The sequence below is a fragment of the Balaenoptera ricei genome, chromosome 11 (genome assembly GCF_028023285.1).
Source record: "Balaenoptera ricei isolate mBalRic1 chromosome 11, mBalRic1.hap2, whole genome shotgun sequence".
In the NCBI taxonomy this organism is placed as follows: domain Eukaryota; kingdom Metazoa; phylum Chordata; class Mammalia; order Artiodactyla; family Balaenopteridae; genus Balaenoptera; species Balaenoptera ricei.
The window spans coordinates 66,390,773-66,410,748 of NC_082649.1; the positions used below are offsets into that span (position 1 = coordinate 66,390,773).

General features: G+C 52.1%; 1 protein-coding gene across 3 annotated transcripts in view; it reads right to left on the bottom strand.

Annotated features, from left to right (window-relative positions):
* The window catches only part of SCAP (SREBF chaperone), an 84,427-nt gene that overhangs the window by 4,649 nt on the left and 59,802 nt on the right, over positions 1-19,976 (bottom strand). For all 3 annotated transcript variants that reach the window (XM_059939485.1, XM_059939486.1, XM_059939484.1), the window contains exons 4-13: positions 8,909-9,066; positions 7,875-8,095; positions 7,584-7,689; positions 6,602-6,774; positions 6,078-6,204; positions 4,541-4,653; positions 3,439-3,533; positions 1,913-2,011; positions 1,535-1,753; positions 432-808 (exon numbers count right to left, since the gene is read on the bottom strand). In XM_059939485.1, the coding sequence (XP_059795468.1) occupies positions 432-808; positions 1,535-1,753; positions 1,913-2,011; positions 3,439-3,533; positions 4,541-4,653; positions 6,078-6,204; positions 6,602-6,774; positions 7,584-7,689; positions 7,875-8,095; positions 8,909-9,066 (1,688 nt within the window). The remainder of the gene's footprint in view (positions 1-431; positions 809-1,534; positions 1,754-1,912; positions 2,012-3,438; positions 3,534-4,540; positions 4,654-6,077; positions 6,205-6,601; positions 6,775-7,583; positions 7,690-7,874; positions 8,096-8,908; positions 9,067-19,976) is intronic.

The window sequence follows — 19,976 nt, forward strand, 5'->3', positions numbered from 1 at the left end:
CAACCTGCCAGGCTCCAAGAGCACCCTCTCAGGACAGTCTTCCCAGCATGGGTTGGGGCAGCAGAGGTAACGTCCCTCCCCAGCCCAGCTCTGGCACCCCAACCTTCCTCTGTCACAGACACCGGCAGCCATCACTGCCATGTCTGTCACCCATTCTGGCTCGGAGTGGGTGGGAGTGAGTGAGGTGGATCTCATTCTGGCCAAGTGGCTGACAGCAACCTATGACTCCCCAGAGCAGGGCCCCGGGCTACTCTTAGGTTGTGGATGCTTGGAGCACTGGCTCCTACTTCACAGCCTTAGGGGTGTTTATTTGAAAGGAAATGCAGAATTCAAACCAGAGGGTCTCCCTCCTGAGGGGAAGGGATGCTCTGGGGACAGTGAGCGCTGACATCACCAGGTGGGGAGGTGGGACCTGGCACAGCCCAACTCACCTCTTGGCCAGTGTGATGTTGTAGTAGCTGAAGAGCGTTGGCCAGTGGCGGAAGGACAACTTCCTCCAAAGTTCCTCATCCTCAGTCCCCCAGGTTACCTCTGGGGCTGGGCTGTCATGGACGCCCTCAGCCGGAGCCCCAGGCTCGGGCAGCTCCCCTGGCAATGTCTGGTTCTCGGGTAACTTAGAGGCGCCAGGTGGGAAGATGGAGAAGGCGGGGTCCGGGTGGCTGGCAGGCAGCACACCACTAGGCACAGGCATGGAAGCCAGGGCGCCCTCGCCCAGAGGGCTCTGCTCTGTCACCTGGGCAGTGAGGTATGTGCGCAGCCCTGCTGGGTCTGTGTACACCAGGATGCCAATCCAGACAACGGTGCCAGCCTGCAGTGGGGCATTGGGTGCTCAGCAGGACCTCTGGGAGGAATGGGCAGCCCCAACCTGTCCTTCCCTCCTGCCTCTCCAAGTCCTCCCACTATGACTGGGGGCCAACTGCCCCCCAGAGGGACCTAGTTCCTTTTCCATGGTTGGGTTTGGGACTCCTGGCCTGGAAATACAGAGGCGCACCCTTAGGTTTGTTATAGAACTTTCCCATCCCCAACCCCCATCTCAGCTTGGGCCAGAAAGCTGCTACCTTTCCCATGGTCAGCATGGCCAGAGGGACCAGTTGCATGACCTGCTCCAGAGACACCACGGGTCCTAGTCCTCAGAGGGCCTCAGCCTTGCTGCCGTCTCACTTCAACTCCTTAGGAGAGGCCCACTGACCAGAGGCCAGCCCTGCTCCTTCTCCCCTCTGCCCAGCCCAGCATTTTCTGATGCCTGCACAGTGAACCCTGACTCAGGCAACCATGGTGGTTCCATCCCAGAGCACCCCGTCCTGGGTCACCCCGGGGAGACGACTCCTCTCCCTGATAACCTTGGCTACCTCTCCAAAGATGGGCTTATCACCCCAGAAACCACCAGGGTCTGGGCAGGAGGGTAGAGTGGGTGGCTTCCCAAAGCTAGGCTTCAAGAGGCCATGAAGGCCTGAGGGGCACACCCCACCTCTGAGGCAAATGCAAAATGCACGAGGGACTTGAGCGCTGGCCCTCGGGCAGGGGTGGCAGGTACCATGATGAGGCGCTGTGCCAGGCGGGTTCGGGCCAGGAAGTAGACGACACGCAGCCTCTTGGGGAGCCGCAGGTTTCGGAAGGAGGACGGTTGCAGTGTGATGGTGTGGGGTGTGGACGGCCGCACAGCCAGCTGCCGCTCGAAGCGTGCTGGCTGCCCCGCCGGCTTAGCTGGGGGCAGGCAGGCCTCAGGAGGCAGCCGCTTGTTCAGGTCCGCTAGCTGTTGGGGGTGCAGCAGTCAGGGCCCAAAGCTGCTGTCCAGAGGCTGCCCGCACGGGGCTGCTGCCCTGCCCGAGGCCTGCCCCTCTCACCCAGAAATCCCCTGAGCACAGACAGGGATGCAGAGGAGGTGGGTGGGCAGGGCTCAGCCCAGTCCTACCTCCATCCGGCGAATGTCAATGGACAGGACAGTGGTGAAAAACAGCATCTGAAGGAAGAAGTCAGACACCAGGCCCACGACGGCGAAGAGACAGAACTCCTGGAATTAAGCAGATGAGGGGACACCATGACCTCACAGCCCAGCACCTAGAGAACCAGTTCCGTGCCTGCAGGCACCTCGGAATCTGCAGGGCAGTTTCAGCCAAGGCACAGCAGAGAGAAAGAAAAGAGATGCTGGTAGTTCTGAAATCTGGGAGAGGCCAAGGAGGATAATGCAGCAGCTCCCTCCCTCCCCACAAGGGGGCAGCAGAGACACCCCCCCCAACCCCCACCCCCACCACCCCATACACACACCTTTACCCAGAGAAGGCTGATGCCCGAACTTGGAGGTGAGGTGCTTTGACCCAATTTGGAAAGTTCTGAGCCCCACCAGCCTGCTACCCAAAAAGCCCTCCCTGACTGAGCCCCTGGCCCTGCTCACGTGCCATGGACCAACACCTACCTAGAGCCCAGGCCTGGCCTGGTTTGGGGGCTCTCAGAAATATTCCTGGCCAGTGACCACACTGGACCAATGAAAGGAGGGGAAGAGCTCAGGGGGGAATTAATTCTGCCCTGAAACTGAACAGGGGTGGTCTCTCTGCTCCCCAAGCCCTGTGGATAGATGGAATTTTCTCAGATTTAAGTTTTTCTCCCCTGCCCTTGTTGCAACCTGTGGCACATCACCATGGCTTCTACTCAAATGTGGGGTAAGATGAAGGATGGAGCACACGGTGGCACCGTGGTCACGTCAGCTCTAATGTCCCAAGACTGCCCGCGTCCTGCAGACGCCCTCTGGCGGGGGTGGGAGCCTGGGGCCCCTGTGGTCTCAGCTCATCCCCCAAACCTCAGCAGGCCTGCATGCTGTGGGGGAAGGACGGGGAGGGGATGGCTCTTCACTCCCTTCACACAACTCGTCCCAGAACCAGCAGCAAGAGTCTGGGCTTCTGACTCAGTGTGGGTCCACCCCCACCTCTGCTCACAGCCCCACGGCTGAGCCAGGGCTCTGGGCAATGGCCGGTGGCCCTCCCAGGGTGCGGGCCATGTGTTTAGAGGCTGCAGGGGTGGGTCAGGGCTCGGGCCAGGAAAGGCAGGAAGGGCCCAGTTCAGGGGCCCCACCATGTTCTGCCTGAGAACTGGGAAACGAGGTCTGACTGGACTGCACAGCGGGCAGCCAGCCTCTGCTGCACCCACCAAGCCCCCTCCTGCCACTTGGCTGAATGAGAGACAGGCAGCGAGGGGCAAGGACAGGGTCAAAGGCAGAGGCTGCCAGGCTGGGAGCTCAATCCCGTGGCCCAGCCTCGGCTCACTGAGTCCTCCTCCTGAACCAGCTATGCCAGGACCACCCTGTGCACGGTGACAGCCATCTTGCCAGCAGAAGGCCCACCTCATAGGTGAAGGTGGCAGTGTAGAGGGGGTGTGCCCCGCACAGCTGGGGAAACAGCAGCTGGCTCCATGCTCACCTAAGCTGCAGCCCTGGAGGGGCCTTACCTGGATGGCAGGCACAAGGGTAAAGTAGCCAATGAGAATGATGCCCAGCTCTGTGGCCATGTTCTTCATGATGGACCAGCTCTCATTGCTTAGGCCTGCAGAGGATGACAACAGGACCATGGGGCCAGCACGTGACCGCTGTCTGCTACGTGTCTGCACACAACCACGTGGGGAGCCTTCTGAGGCAGCCATTCCATCAAAGCGCCCCAACCCTCAGGACCCTGCCAGTGTCCGGGCTCCAAGGTGCTGCTGTCACAGCTGCTGCAGGGAAGGAGGGTTTGGAGGGTCCAGGGGACAGCTACAACCATCAGAGGAAGGGAGAAGCAGGGTGTGAGTTGAGCAAACCCAAGAGGAGAGCCAAGTGACCCCAAAGCTGGCACATCCAGCCTCACGTGCTGTCCTCGTCGGGTGTGCACGTGGGAAAATGGCTCGAGGGACAGAGGAGGTCGATGTGTTCTACCTCAGCCCCTCCCTGGCCCCCAGGCTATCACACAATCCCACGTTTAAAGCTCTGAGCGCCTAGTGGACAGCGGCCATTTCCCCTAGTCTCCTCGGAACCCTACATCTAGTGCAGGGCCTGGCCTCTCACAGCAGCTCACAGAGGTTTGCTGAGTGAACGAACGGCCTGCCCCCAGCCCTGCTCCCACAGATAGGGGGTGAGGAGGAGGTGCAAGAGTTCAGACCTCCAGGCTCTTTTCTCGCTTTCGCCAGAACCCCAGATCCCCAGCTCCTGCCACGGAGGCCACAGGGGGCTTTCCTGACAGCTGTGGAGGCAGCGTCTCTGAGGTGACCAGCTTCAGGGGCCTGGGCCTCATGTGATGGAGTGAGGCAGGAGGAGAAAAGACCAGGTGCCAGCCTGACGAAGGGTCAAACACATGAGCCCCGCAGCAGAGTCTGGTTTGCTTTCTGACTGACACATGAACCAGGACGAAGCACGGCCTGGTGACTCCACGGTTCCTCAGGGCTCATGCTAATAAGCTGCCATGTGACGCTGGAGGCCATGGCAAGGGAGGCTCCTGGGCTCCCCGCTTCCTCAGCCGGAGGAGGTGTAGCCCAGCCCCCCTCCCCTGCCCTAGTGCACCCCGCACTCCCCACCTGTTACCTTGGGCGATGCGCAGCTTCACCTCGAGGTCCACTGGGGTGGAGACCACTGACTTGGTGAGCACCAACACGTTCTCGAGCCCAATGACCACCACAAGGTAGGGGAAAATCTCACTGGGGACAGAGAGGAAGAGGGTGAGCAGAGCGCTGAGGGCCCCCGACACACAGCTCATGCTCAACGGGTTTGGGTCCCGGGGGGCTGTGCGGTTGGCACCCTATAGTGGGGGCTGCTGAGCGACTCGCACAGCACAAGACTGACCCCCGTCCCAGGAGGGCCTCTGTCTGCACGGCTCTCAGCTTTCAGGCAGGCTTCGAAGCCTTGCGGGGAGAGTGACCACCCCCATCTCCATCCATCCAGCACGGCAGAGAGAGGCCCCTGGGCTGCCCAGCTGCCAGAGCACAGCTCTCCGGGGCCTTCCCACACCAGACTCCCACATCGGCCAGAGGAAACCACCCCAGCCAAGCCATCAGGACTAAATGCAAGGGGGATGAGACCAGCCTAAAGCCCTACTCGTCTCTGTGGAGAAGCTGTGTTTGGACGAGCAATTGTTTCTAAAGAAAATTCTCCTAGCTCTCTGAGACCAGAGGCTCCCACTACCAGTAACGGTCTATGACGGAAGTCTAGGCACAAAGAACACCAGCCGAGGCAAACCTCACTGGGGTCTCCACTGTAGAGCAGTGGAAGTGGGGGGCTCTGAGGGCAGAGCAGACAGCTCTGGTGGGAGGGGGTGTTGAGCACCATCACCTTTAGGAAAGGAAGCAGTTCTGTGAGCAAGGAAGGTAACAGAAAACACAAAATCGCTGTTCCTGAGACCAGTCTGACAAGCCAAGGCAGGGCACAGGCCAACTGGCAGTACTCGCTAACGGAAAGGCGGGTGGGGCCCAGCAGAGCTGAGGAGACTGAAGCCCGAGGACACACCCAGGGAAGGATTTTCAGACCACGTTTCAGAGAGAAATGGCAGGGAAAGCAAACTGTAGAAAGGTGACAATTTAGAATGTGTTTATGTCCTATGTCTTTTAAAAAGCTTACACTAACGTCACCTATTTTATTAGGCATTTAAATGTTTTAATAGTAAGAAAGGAAGAAATGTACCTTCTCTGTCACACCCATCTATGGCTTAAGCCATCAAGAAGCAATTTGCACGTGTATACATAATATACAAATACACACATACACATCCATATACCCTACACACACACCATACCCATATATATATATGCATAAACACACATATATGCATATATAAATACCAACCCCATATACACACACAGAAATATACACATGAACGTACATACATACACGTAACTATATATGTATTATATGTAAATATAGATATACTTTGTATATACATATGTATGAACACAAACCAGGTAACTTAAAGAGGAAAAAAATGTACCTCTTAAATGTCAAAACAACCATGTGAGAATATGGGGTAATAGCAAGTGTCCAGCGCAGGGCAGGCCAAGTGCCCAGAGGTGCCAGGTCCTCCGGCCTACGGTCCCACCCTGCCACCCAGTGGAGCCTGCTCGGGACCTACCCGCCGTTGAGGGTGGGCGTCAGGCCGAAGAGTGTGCAGAGCCCCACCGACATGAGCAGCGAGCTAAGCACTGTGACCACGGCGGCCAGAGCCAGCCCCCACTTGGACTTGACCATGTCGATCTTGCCTGGAGGGCAGAGAGGGCACATCAGGATAGCATCTCCCCAGAGCCTGGCACACACAGGCCCTTCTAAACTGAGCTCCTAGGAGGGGAGTGTGCCCTGACAGTTGAGGAAGGGAAGGCCCCGGTTTGACCAAAGAAGGTGTACACTTCCCAGTCTCAGGGGCGTAGTGTGTCCTTTGGGAACCCTTACCCAAGAAGGGACTTTTCTTGAGAAGTAAGAGGAGCCCTGGACCCACCCGAGCCCCTGAGACTCTGTGGGGGTGGTGAAGCCCCAGCTTTTGTAACCACCAGGCACGTTCTACATCTCTGCCTGGGACACCTGCACAGGCAGGGAAGGGGGTGATCTGGAAATGCCCATATTAGCTCAGAGAAAGCCCCAGCCTCCTTGCCGTGGACCTACGTGTGGAGAAGTAGATGTAGGCAAACAAGATGATGTAGGTGGTCACAAGGGGGATGAGCTCAGCGATGCCAATCTCCTCCTTGAAGTGCACGTGGACCAGGCTCTCTGCCCGAAGGCTGCAGTTGGGGCTGGGGTGCAGGAGCATCAGGCGGGCCCGCAGGCTGCCCAGAAACCTGGTCATGGAGTGGGGTGGGGTAGATGGACTGTACCTCTTGGTCCAGGGGACAAAGACAATCCCTGGAAGGAAGGTCCGTCGGGGCTTCCCTCCTCCCCCTGTGTTGGAGGGAGCTTCTTTGTGGTGTCTAACCTTCCCTCCAGTCTCCAGGGTGGGGTGGTGGGGGGTTGGAAGAATTTAAAAGTTGGCAAAGGTGTCTCAGGACCTCCCCCTCAGCACCCCATTCCCAACCTATCACCCCACTCCAACTGCCAAAGGCCCAGAACAGCCAATCAGCGGCATCCTACGGGCCCTTGCTGGGAGCTATCTGCAGCAGTCTGCTGGGAAGGTTCTGAGGTCACATGGGGCTCAGTAGTAACCAGCTGGGGACCCCTGCCCTAGGCTCAAGAGAGACCACTGGAGGCACCAGGACAGTGAATTTGCCAGCCCTGCCTTCAACCCTTATTCTTTTTTTTTGGCCATGCAGTGCAGAATGCAGGACCTTAGTTCCCCAACCAGGAATCAAACCCACGCCACCCCCGCCCCTGGAATTGGGAGTGTGGAGTCTTAACCACTGGACCGCCAGGGAACTCCCAGCGTCCCTTATTCTTTTTTTTTTTTCCATCGCCCCTTATTCTTAACCAGCTGTCAGGTCAAGTGTCAGCAGACAGCACCCTTCAGCCTAAGGGATATAAACATTTCTACAGGAGGCCTGAGAACTCCAAGTTCCCAGGGGGCATTCTGGATACTCTAACCAGAACAAGGACTAGTCAAAGCCTCCTGTCATTCCACAGCCCCGTCAGGAGCCCTGAGCGCTGATGGCCTTACTTGGCATCATAGTGCTGGAAGACCAGGGTGATGGTATACGAGACCAGCCTCTTCCTGGTGTAAAGGCTCACTCCGCTGTACTTTCCAGGGACACCGAACAGCAAGTCTGCAGACAGAATGCAGCAGGTGCTGACAAAGGAATGGCAGCTACTGTAGAGACACCAGGACCCCTCTCCACCCCTGTCTTTGGAAACCAGGGGTAACCCCTGATCTGCTAGAGCAGCCATCAAAGAGGACATGGTGACCGACAGGCCCTCTGGCGGGTTCTCAAGGAACCTGCCCTGGGGGTACCTTTGAGCGTGGCTGAGGTCTGCAGGGTTTTAGGTTCGTGCTGATGGATGGTTCCGATGATGTCAGGATCAGCATGGAAGTGTTCCCGGTCATTCTGCCAGAAGTTCCCAGGGGACAGCAGCAGGCATCCATGCTCGGGGAGGAGGTTCCGGAGCTTCCTGAGGCCTGGCAGCAGGTCGGTCACCTGCAGGCATACCTCCTCCAGGCTCCTGGTCCCGGAGCTGTGCGGGAGACAGGACAAGGCACCTGCTGTGTCTGCCAGCACAGGATAGGCCCACTGCACTTACGAGGTCTCCTCCGTCATCAGGCTCCCAGATGCCTGGTATCTCAAAGAGCCTGAGGACTAGGGCAGCAGGGGAAGTTCTTCCAGGTGGTCAACAACCAAACCATGTGGCTGTCTCACCTTCAAAGTGCATGTGGACCCCAAAAGCCCATCACCTCCGAGGAGAAGCAAGATCTGGGAGTGTGCACAGCCCCACTCACTAGAATACCTTGGCCAGTTCAGCAGGCAGAGGGGATAGGGTGAAAATCAAGGGCTTTGTCTCGTTCACCAAAATGCCTGTCAAAGCCCTCAGCTAACTAAAACCCAGCAGTGAGGCAGCTTACAAACACAGCACACTCCAGAGAATCACTGGTGGGCTGGGATTTCAGAAGTGTACCCTCAGGGACAGCTTGCTTCTTGTCAGCATGGCCACCACCATTAGATTCACATCTCACAACCCCTAGGCAGTGAGCCCTCTGGCTCACGAGTCAAACAGACCTCAGCTTGTCACAGGATTGGCCCAGTGGATACCTAGTCTGAGACCTGGCGACGAAGCTCAGGGCTCTACCTGTGCCATCTGCACAGGTCCAAGGGGAACACAGCCACAGTGGACCCACAAGCGTGCTGAGAAAAGCAAAGCGAGCCCACCCACCTCTTTCTCACTTGTTCACCTTCCACAGAGCTGGCTGGCTCAATGGACTTACACTGAGGGCTGTACCTTCCCTTCAGTACAGAGCTGGATCAGGGAGGCTGCGGTCCCAGGGAGGCATACCTGTCTCTCAGCACATGGTTCCGTATCTCCTCCACCAGCTGGAATGCCCGGGACAGAGGTGAGCGGAACACATCTACTGCCAGGAGGTTCTTGTGCCAGGGAGATACTGAAGACTTCACAAATATCTGCTGGATATAAGCCACTGGGGCACCCACGTACTGCAGAAGAAATGGGGGAGGGTTAGAAAGGTCAGCTCAGCACAACGGGAGAAACATGGCCCGTACTCAGGAAGGATTTACTGAGCACCTACTATGGGCAAAGCAATGTGGGGCCAACAGGACAGGCCTTCAAAAATGAATCTGTCCAAAGGGACTTCTTACCACTTAATGGACCACTTCCCTACACATTTTCCAATAGAATAGGGGTTGCCAAACTATGGCCACAGGCCATAAATTGAGCCTGGCACCTGTTTTTCTAAATAAAGTTTTCCTGGAACACAGCCATACCCACCCCATTCTGCACTGTTCTGCTTTCATGCAACAATGAGAGGCGAGTGTTCACGACAGATGGCATGACCCACAAAACCTAAACAAAACCTGTACTATCTAGCCCTTGATGCAAAATGCCTGCTGACCCTGCAATAGGCCATAAGCTCCCCAAAGGGTGTAGCCTATCTTGCCGATCCTGGTTTGGCCACTTGCAGGTCACTGGTTTTTGAAGCTCAATAGACCCAGTTCTAAATCTCTACTCTCCAACTGTATGGCCTTGCAAATGTTTTTGACTTCTCTGGATTTCAATTTCCTCAGTGAAAGGGAGATAATGACATTCACCCTGCAGCATCACTACGATTTGCACACAAGCACATGCACGCACACACACACACACATAAACAGCGCATGCAGAGACTTAAGTGCCGATGGAAACACTAGCAATAACAGGTGTGGCACATCGTCTCACTGACCCCCAAAACAGTCCTATGAGAAGCAAAGTGACTCTCTAGGGTTTCAGGACTCAAGAAGGATGGCATGAGGATTCAAACCCAGGTCTCCTCGTTGAACACCACACTTTTCTCACTAGAACCTGCCATCTATCCTTAAAGAGCTAATATGCACTTAAGTGACAAAAGTGACACACATGTAATAGGCAAGGAATGACTTCCAGTGACGGATGTGTCAAGGAGCACCCCCAAAACAAGGTACTGGACTAGCTGCAGCAGAGTCATGGCCCGAGAGGAGCTGACTTGAGGCACGAGGTGGGGAAGGGCTGGTGGAAGAGGGGCAGCGAGGGCCTCTGAGGAGCAGCCTGGACAGCACAGAGGAGTCCTGGCGGGTAATGATGGAAATCACAGCAAAAATGAGAGGTGGCCAGGATGACACCTGACTGAGCCGTCTGGATTTTAACCAGTGGACAAACAAAAGCCCCTGGCTATCTCTGAGAGGGAGGGGCAACCTGACAAAGCAGTGCTCTGGAGACCCCCCTAAAGTTAGGCTGTCATCCACCCAGAGACAGGGATGGTCTGCCCACAGGCGTGAGGCACTGTGCAGAGCAGGCTGGAGGGAGCCGGGCCTGGCCGAGGGATGAGGGGACTGTCCTGATGCCTGTGCCGCAATCAGGAACTCTGAAGGGCAGGTGTGTAGATGAAAGGAAGGCCATCTAGCCACTCAGTGATGCCGTACTCCAGGCTATGGCACAAGCAAGGGTTAAGATGCTGATCACACACAGCAAGTTAATATCTCCTGGGCCCCTGAGCCCCTGGGCGCAAAGGAACAACCCCAGGTATCCATCTGAGCCTTTGTGAAGTGTGTATTTATTATGAAAGGCTCTGGGGACAGAAGTCCTCACCCACTTAGTCTTCTGCAGCAGACTCAGCCCACTAGAAGCTGTGAGGAGGTAGAGAGGTACCCAGACAGAACTGACTGCCACAGGTCCTGACCCAATCAGCAGCTCATTGACTCAACACACCACACAGGCCTGAGTGTGGCAGGAGCTGCCCAGAGACCCACAGCTCTACAAGGAGAGTGATACCCGGGGGATCTCCTCAAACTCTGTGAAGGACACAGCACATCACCCAGGTAGAGCTGGCACCGTGGAGCCTCCAGATCCAGGTCTGCTCCCACTGGGCACAAGGCTGTGACTCCGCACATACCATCTCCTGTGCCCACGGCCCTCTTCACACACTCCACCCCCACCCTTAGGCCCACTGAGCCTGTGAAACTGAACCTTTGGTTTCCAGGCAGGACAGCTCCTTGGCCCTCCAGTCCAAATCCAGCCCCCTTCCCACCCAGGACGATCCAGGCCACCATTTCAACAAAGTAACAATGAACATACTTCAGAACCAGAGCTCTCGTTCTGGGCTCTAGGGATGGCTCCAGGAGTTCTATGAGCACCCTGCTTAACTCATATTTCTTCTCAAAAGTGTATCTATTATTATCACTGTCATCATTTTTAGGGGAGAGGATCCATGGTTTTCATCAGATTTTCGTAAGAATATGTAACCCTTATGCCCCAGACACCTCTTTTTCCTTTGACCTTCCACCAGCCCTGGGTAAAATCCACCGCTCATTGTTTTCACTCCTCAGCTGGTAAGCCTTACCAGACAAAAACCACGTAGAAGAGAGCCTATGGCACAGCCACGCTCTCCGGCCTTGGCTGGGCCTCCCTCTGCTGGCCGGCTCTTATTCACCTCCCCGATTTCCAAATGAACTTTCCAAGCAGCTATTCCACATCTGTCCAGCTCTTTCAAGATCTTGGGTCAGTCATTTAATATGACTGTATCAAACTCATCGTCCAATATATGTACCCTCAAACTCCCTCTTCTGGGCAGCAGAATTCTCTTATGGTGGTTTATTTACAGGCATGAGCCTAACTCTTGTCATTCACTATCTTAGTTTGGGTTCCCCCAGCAGCAGGCCCTTAGACAAGTAGTTTCCTTGGGAGGTGGAGGAAACACAGGGAGGGGAGTAGGGACAGGAGCAGGGAAGGGAAGGCAGCCCACAAAGGGTGTGCTACTGAGCAAGCACCCTCTGTGGATAACTGGATTTAGCTGAGTTATCCGACATAAAGGAAGACAGCTGAGGTTACATACCAACTCCTACAGTTATTGGTTGAGGGCTGCTCCTAGGGGGTGTGAATTCTCCAGCACCTCAGGCCTTCTGTACCAGAGATCCTTTGACAAATGAGATGCGGATACTGGTGGCTGGAAAGCAGGCAGGCACGAAAATGGTAGCAGGAGATGTGGGCAGGGCCTACCACTCACTGTGCTGGGTCCTATCATAATCCCTACTTGATACTCAAGTAAGAAACAGACATGGAAACAGAGACAACACGAGGTATCCTAAGTGGGTGATGGAGAAAGCATAAGGGCCAGTGGAGTACAGATGCCCCTGGGTACAGAGGGAGGAGTGCTCACTAGATGGAGGCTTCCAACATGGCCCCAATAATCCCCACCTCCTGGCGCTCATGCCCAAGTGTAATCCCCCTTGGGAGTGGGCTGGACCTAGTGACTTGCTTCTGACAAACAGAATATAGCGAAAGTGATGAGCTCTTATTTCTGAGATTAGGTTACAAAAGACTATGACCCTTAAGGCCATTATGCTAAGTGAAATAAACCAGGCACGGAAAGACAAATACCGTATGATTCCACTTATATGAGGTACCTAAAGTTGTCAAATTCACAGTGTCAAAAAGCAGAATGGTGGTTACCAGGGGCTGGGAAAGGGGGAATGCGGAGTTACTGTTTAATGGGTGCAGAATTTCTGTTTTACAAGATGAAGAGTTATGAAGATGGATGGTGGTAATGGCTGTACAATAATGTGAATGTATTTAATACCACTGAACTGCACACTTAAAAATGGTTAAGAGAGGGAACTCCCTGGTGGTCCTGTGGTTAGGACTCAGCACTTTCACTGCTGGGGCCCAGGTTCAATCTCTGGTCGGGGAACTAAGATCCCAGAAGCCACATGGCACAGCCAAAACAAACAAACAAACAAAAAAAAAGCAAAACAAAAACAAACAAAAAACAGTTAAGAGAGTAAATTTTATGTTGTGTGTATTTTGCCACTATTTTTTTTTTAATGGAAGGAAAAAGCAGACTACGAGTCCTCCTCTGCCCCCGCCTCCTTTAGAGCCACCACTCTGATGAAGTCAGCCATATCATGAGTTGCTCCAGAAAGGTCCATGTGGCAAGGAACTGAGGGGCTTTCAGCCAACACCCAATGAGGGACAAGAGTCCCTCAGTTCAACAGCCTGCAAGAAACCTGCTTCCAGCTCACTGTCTGAGTGAGCTTGGAAGCAGATTCTCTCCAGTCAGGCTCTGAGATAACTGCAGCCTTGGCTGACACCTTGATTGCAGTTTGTAAGAGACCCTGAGCTAGAGGACCCAGATAAGAAAACCAAGTCTCAGAGAGATAAAAAGGATATGCCCAAGGACACACAGCTGATAGGCAGCAGACCAGGATTAAAGCCCAGGGCCGCCTAATTCCCAAGCTGGTATATTCTACCTGCCTGGGTAGTTCTGAACTATGTGAGTTCCCATGGAGAACAGGACATAGATGGAAACGCCCAGCACAAGCAGTGCAGGAGGGGAGCTGAGGTCCTGAGGACCTGTGGGGTCCCTGACCAGGGCTCCTTGGAAACCTTGCGTTCAGGCTCAGGCTACCACCAAACACTGCAGTGCTGGGCCGGAAGCCCAGCCACCTCTGTGGACGCGGCAGGTAGGTCTCGGTATGAGGTTCAGGTTTCCATGGTGACCTGGTCTAGGGGAGTCAGGCCAGTGCAGGACACCTCAAGTTTGCTGCTTTAAACACAATCCTTCCTTCACATTTAGAGAAAGTAAGCTAGAGCTCCAGGTATTTCACCTTTACACTGACACACCCAGGGGCTCGCTTTAGAATACCATACGGAGGACTCCCAATACTCAGCTCTTCTGGAAAGCAGGGCTCCTGCTCCTTGTTCTCCAGCCCTGGACAGGCGAGGGGGTGGGGTGTGGTGGGAAGGGCAGGCTCAGGGGACACGCCAGGGTTAAATTCTAGCTCCACCCCTGGCTGTGTGCCTTGGACAAGGGTCTCTACACTCTCCAACCCTCAGTCCCTTACTTACTGAGGGAAACGGGAATAAACTCTCAGATGTCAGCAGATCACTGTGAGGACCAAACAAAAGAACACACGAAACCATCTAGTAAGGTGTCTGGCCAAATACATGTTAGTTATATCTAGTTGTATCATTATGTCTTAAAACTCTTAAAATTGGTTTGGCATCCCTTTAAAATCAATCTCTCCTCCCCTTTCTTGTCCCCTTACCCTCCCTCCTAGGCACGGTCAACTCAGTCTCCAAGTTTCTCTAAGTTCAATTAGATTGACCTTCTTACCACCACTTTCATCATGTCATTGCCTCTAAGGGAATGACTTTCCACTGCCCAGAGAATTCATTTAAACTCCAGAGCCCAAGACTTAACTTGGTCCCACCTAACTTATCACCTACCAAGCTCCAAGAAAAATGCCTCACTTCAGACTCTCTGTCTCCTAAATAAGCCGTGCTTATTCAACAAGTCATTCAAAAAAAACCTTTCTTAAGCATATACTATGTGCAAAAGGTTGGACAAATTTGAATGAAACATGATTGCAACTAGGTCACACTACAGTTCACAAGGAGAAACAGAGCACACATCTGCAAGACAGCTGGGGAAGGCCTCCTGGAGAGCGTGATGTGAACTAAGGAGTAAAAGATAAGGAGGGCATGCCTGGTGCACTCAGAGGGCAGTCCAAGTATGTGAACCTCTGTTCTTCTGCCCTCTGCTCTGACCAGATCTAATCAATGACGATGACAGCCAGAAACATTTATCGAATGCAAATGATGGGCCAGGCACTGACCTAACTTTTGCATTCTTTCACTTAATCCTATGACAATGTATAATGCAGGTATAATTATTATCCCCACTTTATGAATGTGGAAACTAAGGTACACAGGTGTTACATAACCTGCCCAAGGTCACATGCCTGTGAAATGGAAAGTCTTCACCTTTCTGCTTTGCTCTGGTCTTCCTCTGGTAAAAACACCCCTCCTTCCAGAGGGAACTGTCCTCCCCTACCCCACAAGGCCACTGATCAGTGACTCCAACACAGGGCAGACCTAACTCAGAGTGCAAGGACCCAGTAGAGTTGATTAGAGTCCTTTCTGGAGGACACAGAAAGGCCTAACTGCAGGGTGCAGACACTACCCCATTGGGGGGGAACACTTCAGCAAAAGGGGAGAAAGAGGACTATATACTATATAGAAAGAGACACCTCCAGCATACAGAAAGAATTACAATTCAATAAAATGAAATCCAAACAGCTCAATACAAAATGGGCAGAACACTGAAACACTTCACAAAGGAAGGTATGCAAATACAATAAGCACTTGACAGTAGTCATCTGGAAAATGCAAATTAAAAACACATCTAGATTGTTCCATATTTCTATTAGAAAGGCTTAAAAAAAACCCAAACAAACCTGACAGTACCAAGAACTTTACAGCACAAAGACTGAACTTTAATGTATGGAAATTTAAAAAATAATTTAGGAGGCTGACAGATGTGAAAAGAATGACACTTTACCTCTGTAGTGTTCCTTCCAAAAACCCATAACCCCAGTCTAATCTAGAGAAAAATAGGCAAATCCCACTTGAGGAACACTCCTCAAAACTGTACAGGTCAGGACTTCCCTGGTGGTCCAGTGGCTGAGAATCCACCTTCCAATGCAGGGGACACGGGTTCGAGCCCTGGTTAGGGAATTAAGATCCCACATGCTGCAGGGCTACTGAGCTCGCCCGCCTCAACTAAAGAGCCTGCGGGACTTCCCTGGTAGCACAGTGGTTAAGAATCCGCCTGCCAATGCAGGGGACACGGGTTCGAGCCCTGGTCCGGGAAGATCCCACATGCCACGGAGCAACTACGCCCGTGCGACACAACTACTGAGCCTGCACTCTAGAGCCCACGAGCCACAACTACTGAGCCGGCACCACAACTACTGAAGCCCACGTGCCACAACTACTGAGCCCACATGCCACAACTACTGAAGCCCACGTGCTCTAGGGCCCGCGTGTTGCAACTACTGAAGCCCGTGCACCTCCAGCCCATGCTCCACGACAAGAGAAGACACCTCAATGAGAAGCCCGTGCACCGCAATGAAGAGTAGCCCCCCATTCACCACAATGAGAGAAAGCCCGCGCACAGCAACGAAGACCCAACACAGTCAAAAAATAATAAAATTTTAAAATAAGTAAATAAATAAAGAGCCTGCATGCCACAAACTACAGAGTCCACATACTCTGGAGCCCAAGCACCACAACTAGAGAGAGAAAACCCGCACACCACAACTAGAGAGAAGCCCACACGACGCAACAACAACAAAAAAGATCCGCATGCCACAATGAAGACCTAACGCAACCAAAAATTAAAAAATAATAATTAATTAAATAAATATAAAATAAAATACTTATTTACAAAAAAAAACTGTCCAGGTCATCAAGAACAAGGAAAGTCTGAGAAACTATCACTAAGGAAAAGTAAGGAAACCAGATTTCCTTAGCTTATACCTATGTCCTTCTTCTCTCCCAAGATCCCATCTAAGATACCATGTTATATTTAGTTGTCCTGTCTCTTGAGGCTTCTCTTGGCTGTGACAGTTTCTCAGACTCTTTTTTTTTTTTTTTTTTTTGGCTGCATTGGGTGTTCATTGTTGCACATGGGCTTTCTCTAGTTGCAGCGAATGGGGGTTACTCTTCAGTGTGGTACACGGGCACCTCATTGCAGTGGCTTCTCTTGTTGTGGAGCACGGGCTCTAGATGCACAGGTTTCAGTAGTTGCAGTATGCGGGCTCAGTAGTTGTGATTCTTGGGCTCTACAGCACAGGCTCAGAAGTTGTGGCGCATGGACTTATTTGCTCCGCTGCATGTGGGATCTTCCTGGATCAGGGCTCGAACCCGTGTCCCCTGCATTGGCAGGCAGATTCTTAACCACTGCACCACCAGGGAAGTGCTTAGACTCTTTTTTTGATGACTTTGACAGTCTTGAGGAGCGCTAGTCGGGAACTGTGTAGACCATCCCTCAACCGGGACTCGTCTGAAGTTCTTCTCATGATTAGACTGGGGTTATGGGTTTTTGGGAGGAAGACCACAGAGGTAAAGCACCCTTCTTGTCACACATCAAGGGTACATACCATCAACCTGATTTATCACTGTTGATGTTGACCCTCATCACCTTGCTCAGGTTCTCCACTGTAAAGAGACTCTTTTCTCCCTTCTCCACACGGTACTCTTTGGAAGAAAGTCACTATGCACAGTCCATAATTAAGGAAGAGGGATTATATTCCACCTCCCTGAGGGCAGAGTAGCTACATATATATATATATATATATTTTTTTTAATACAATGGTTACTTTTTACTGCATTTTAAAAAATTAATTTATTCTATTTTATTTATTTTTGGCTGCATTGGGTCTTCGTTGCTGCGCGTGGGCTTTCTCTAGTTGCGGCGAGCGGGGGCTACTCTTCGCTGTGGTGCACAGGCTTCTCATTATGGTGGCTTCTCTTGTTGCGGAGCACAGGCTCTAGACGCACGGGCTCAGTAGTTGTGGCTCATGGGCTCTAGAGCGCAGGTTCAATAGTTGTGGCACACGGGCTTAGCTGCTCTGCGGCATGTGGGATCTTCCTGGACCAGGGATAGAACCTATGTCCCCTGCATTGGCAGGCGGATTCTTAACCAATGCGCCACCGGGGAAGTCCAGCTACATAAATTTAGAATTTTTGCCCAGATCTGTCTATTTTCCTTCACTGATTTATTCAATCATATGGACTCAGATATTTATTTACACTGTGGGTTATAATCCAATACTACTTTACTTATTTTGTTGCAAAATGTATTTTATTTTCCAGCATTGGCCATTTGGAGCTCTTTCAGTTGGCTCCTGTTTCCCTTTGACATATGCTGAATTTATTTTAAACTGATATCTTTGTCTTCTCTTCCCAAGCACACTAGATCTCCTCCAGAGCAGTGAGGCTCTATGTGTCCTCAAGATCATTCTGCCAGGCACACTGCAGACGTGCAATAAACATGTGCTGAATAAAGGAATGAACAGAGGAATGAAGGACATTTTGGTTCCTTGGTGTGAGCAGTAGACGCCCAGTGCCTGAGCGTCCTAATTTTCCTTGGGAAACCATCCTCTCTCATCCCCAGCCTGGTGATGAAGACAATCAGGTGATGAAGTCAGTCAACAAAGCACCTCCCTCGGCCACAGGGTTTGGGGTGGGGACAGGCAGGTAACCCTATTCAGAGCCAAGTGGGCACCCTCTCATCCTCCACTGGATTGGATGTTGCAAGAACATGGGACTGAATCTGCTACAGCCACTGTTAGGGAGACAACAGTGAGCTGACCCAGACAGGGCAGAGCTGAGAGGTGGACTCATTCTGAGGCCTAAACCATGCTGCCCTTGAGTAAGCCCTGCCTGTGGCTGTGAGTTATATGACCCAAAAAACGTCCTTTTCACTTACTCTGGTTTGGGTTGTGTTTCCTGTTCCTTATAATTAAAGCAACCCTTAGAATTCCTATATTGTTGACCTTTATTTTTATGACGAACAGTCAATGGAGGTGAGATAACTGACCACTGAGCTGCATGACACCAGGTGACTGTACCAGGGCCTGGGTCTCCTTCTCAACCTTTCAGGGGCTGGGGACCCCAATCAGAAAGAGAAAAAAGGGACAATCCTCTAATTCCTGAACCCTCAAGTTATTTTGTACACCTGCTTACTATCACCATCCCAGGCCAAAGACGGACACTAAGGAAGTTTAAAGGGCTCACAAACAAGTAAACCCCTAACAGCTGTACCATGAAACATCTACTCTGTACCATCCGGTCCACTGAACTCTACTAGTCACAAAACATTCACAAACACAGACGACCCTGTTGTGACCGGGAACCATCAGCTCCATTATGTGGTAAAATTGCATGAAGAGGTTAATGGAGGCAAAAGGCTTGATCCAGTAAGGTCCCATAGTGAGCCAAGGGTCAAGCTGAGACATGAAGCAACAGAACTGGTTTCTGCCACATCTGACCTTCATGGGCAGAGTACCATTGAGCCTGGATTGTGTACTTCCTCTTGACACCATGCGTAGTTGAAACACATACCTATCTTACCAGATATGTCTCTATTTCAGCAACATTAGAGCACAGTTTATAACAAGTTACCTGGCTGCTATATTACCCGAAAAGGAAATGGGAAGGAATGTGCAATCACTGTCAGAGAGAAGGTAGGTGAGGAAAAGCTCTGTGCCCTGAGCTTGGTTTTGTTCCTCAACAACAGACTCAGCAAGCCCAGCACCAATCCATGGGACCCGAGCACAACACATGAGGGAAGAACACTTCATCCATACCTGGCAGGTAAAAGTTTTAGAGACGAACTAATCACTCTTAGAAGATTTCCAAATAATGAGCCCAGAGTTCTGGTGGGTTAAGTCCTGCACCTCAGACGCTCAACTGGAAAGACTGTTTCTTCCTTGTTTACGTTAGTGCTCAGCTCAGAGACAGTCAGCTGAGAACAGTATGATTCAGAAGAAGCAGTGGGCTTCAGGTCAGGAGATCTGGAGTTCTAACCCAGTGTTGACCCCATGAAAACTAAATTTAAACTGAGGCACATCATCACTCTGGGCCCCAGCTTCCTTAACTGCAAAAGAGATAAACAAAACCTGCACGTTTTACCTGACTGGATTGTGAGGATAAAACAGGACCTAGCAGATTTGAAAAAATTAGGTGCACAGTGCAAATATTAAATGGTGTTGGGACTCCGATGATAAAACATTCTCTAGGGATGCTCAGTGGTTCCCATAACTACCTTGCGCAAGAAGGAGACGGCCTGTTTGCCAGGGCACTGCCTGGCACCTGTGCATGGTGTGTGAGCAGCCTACATATGAACCCAGACCCAGCTGTCCACAGCTACGGCAACCACAATCCCCAGCTTTTCTAGGACAGACACACTTCTTTCTATGTAGTTTGGTGTTTCCTTTCAAAACAGGAATGTATAACTAGATGTATTAAATGTATAACTGAATATTTTCTGTGCCTTTATAAAGCTATTCAAGTATATGTATTCACACAT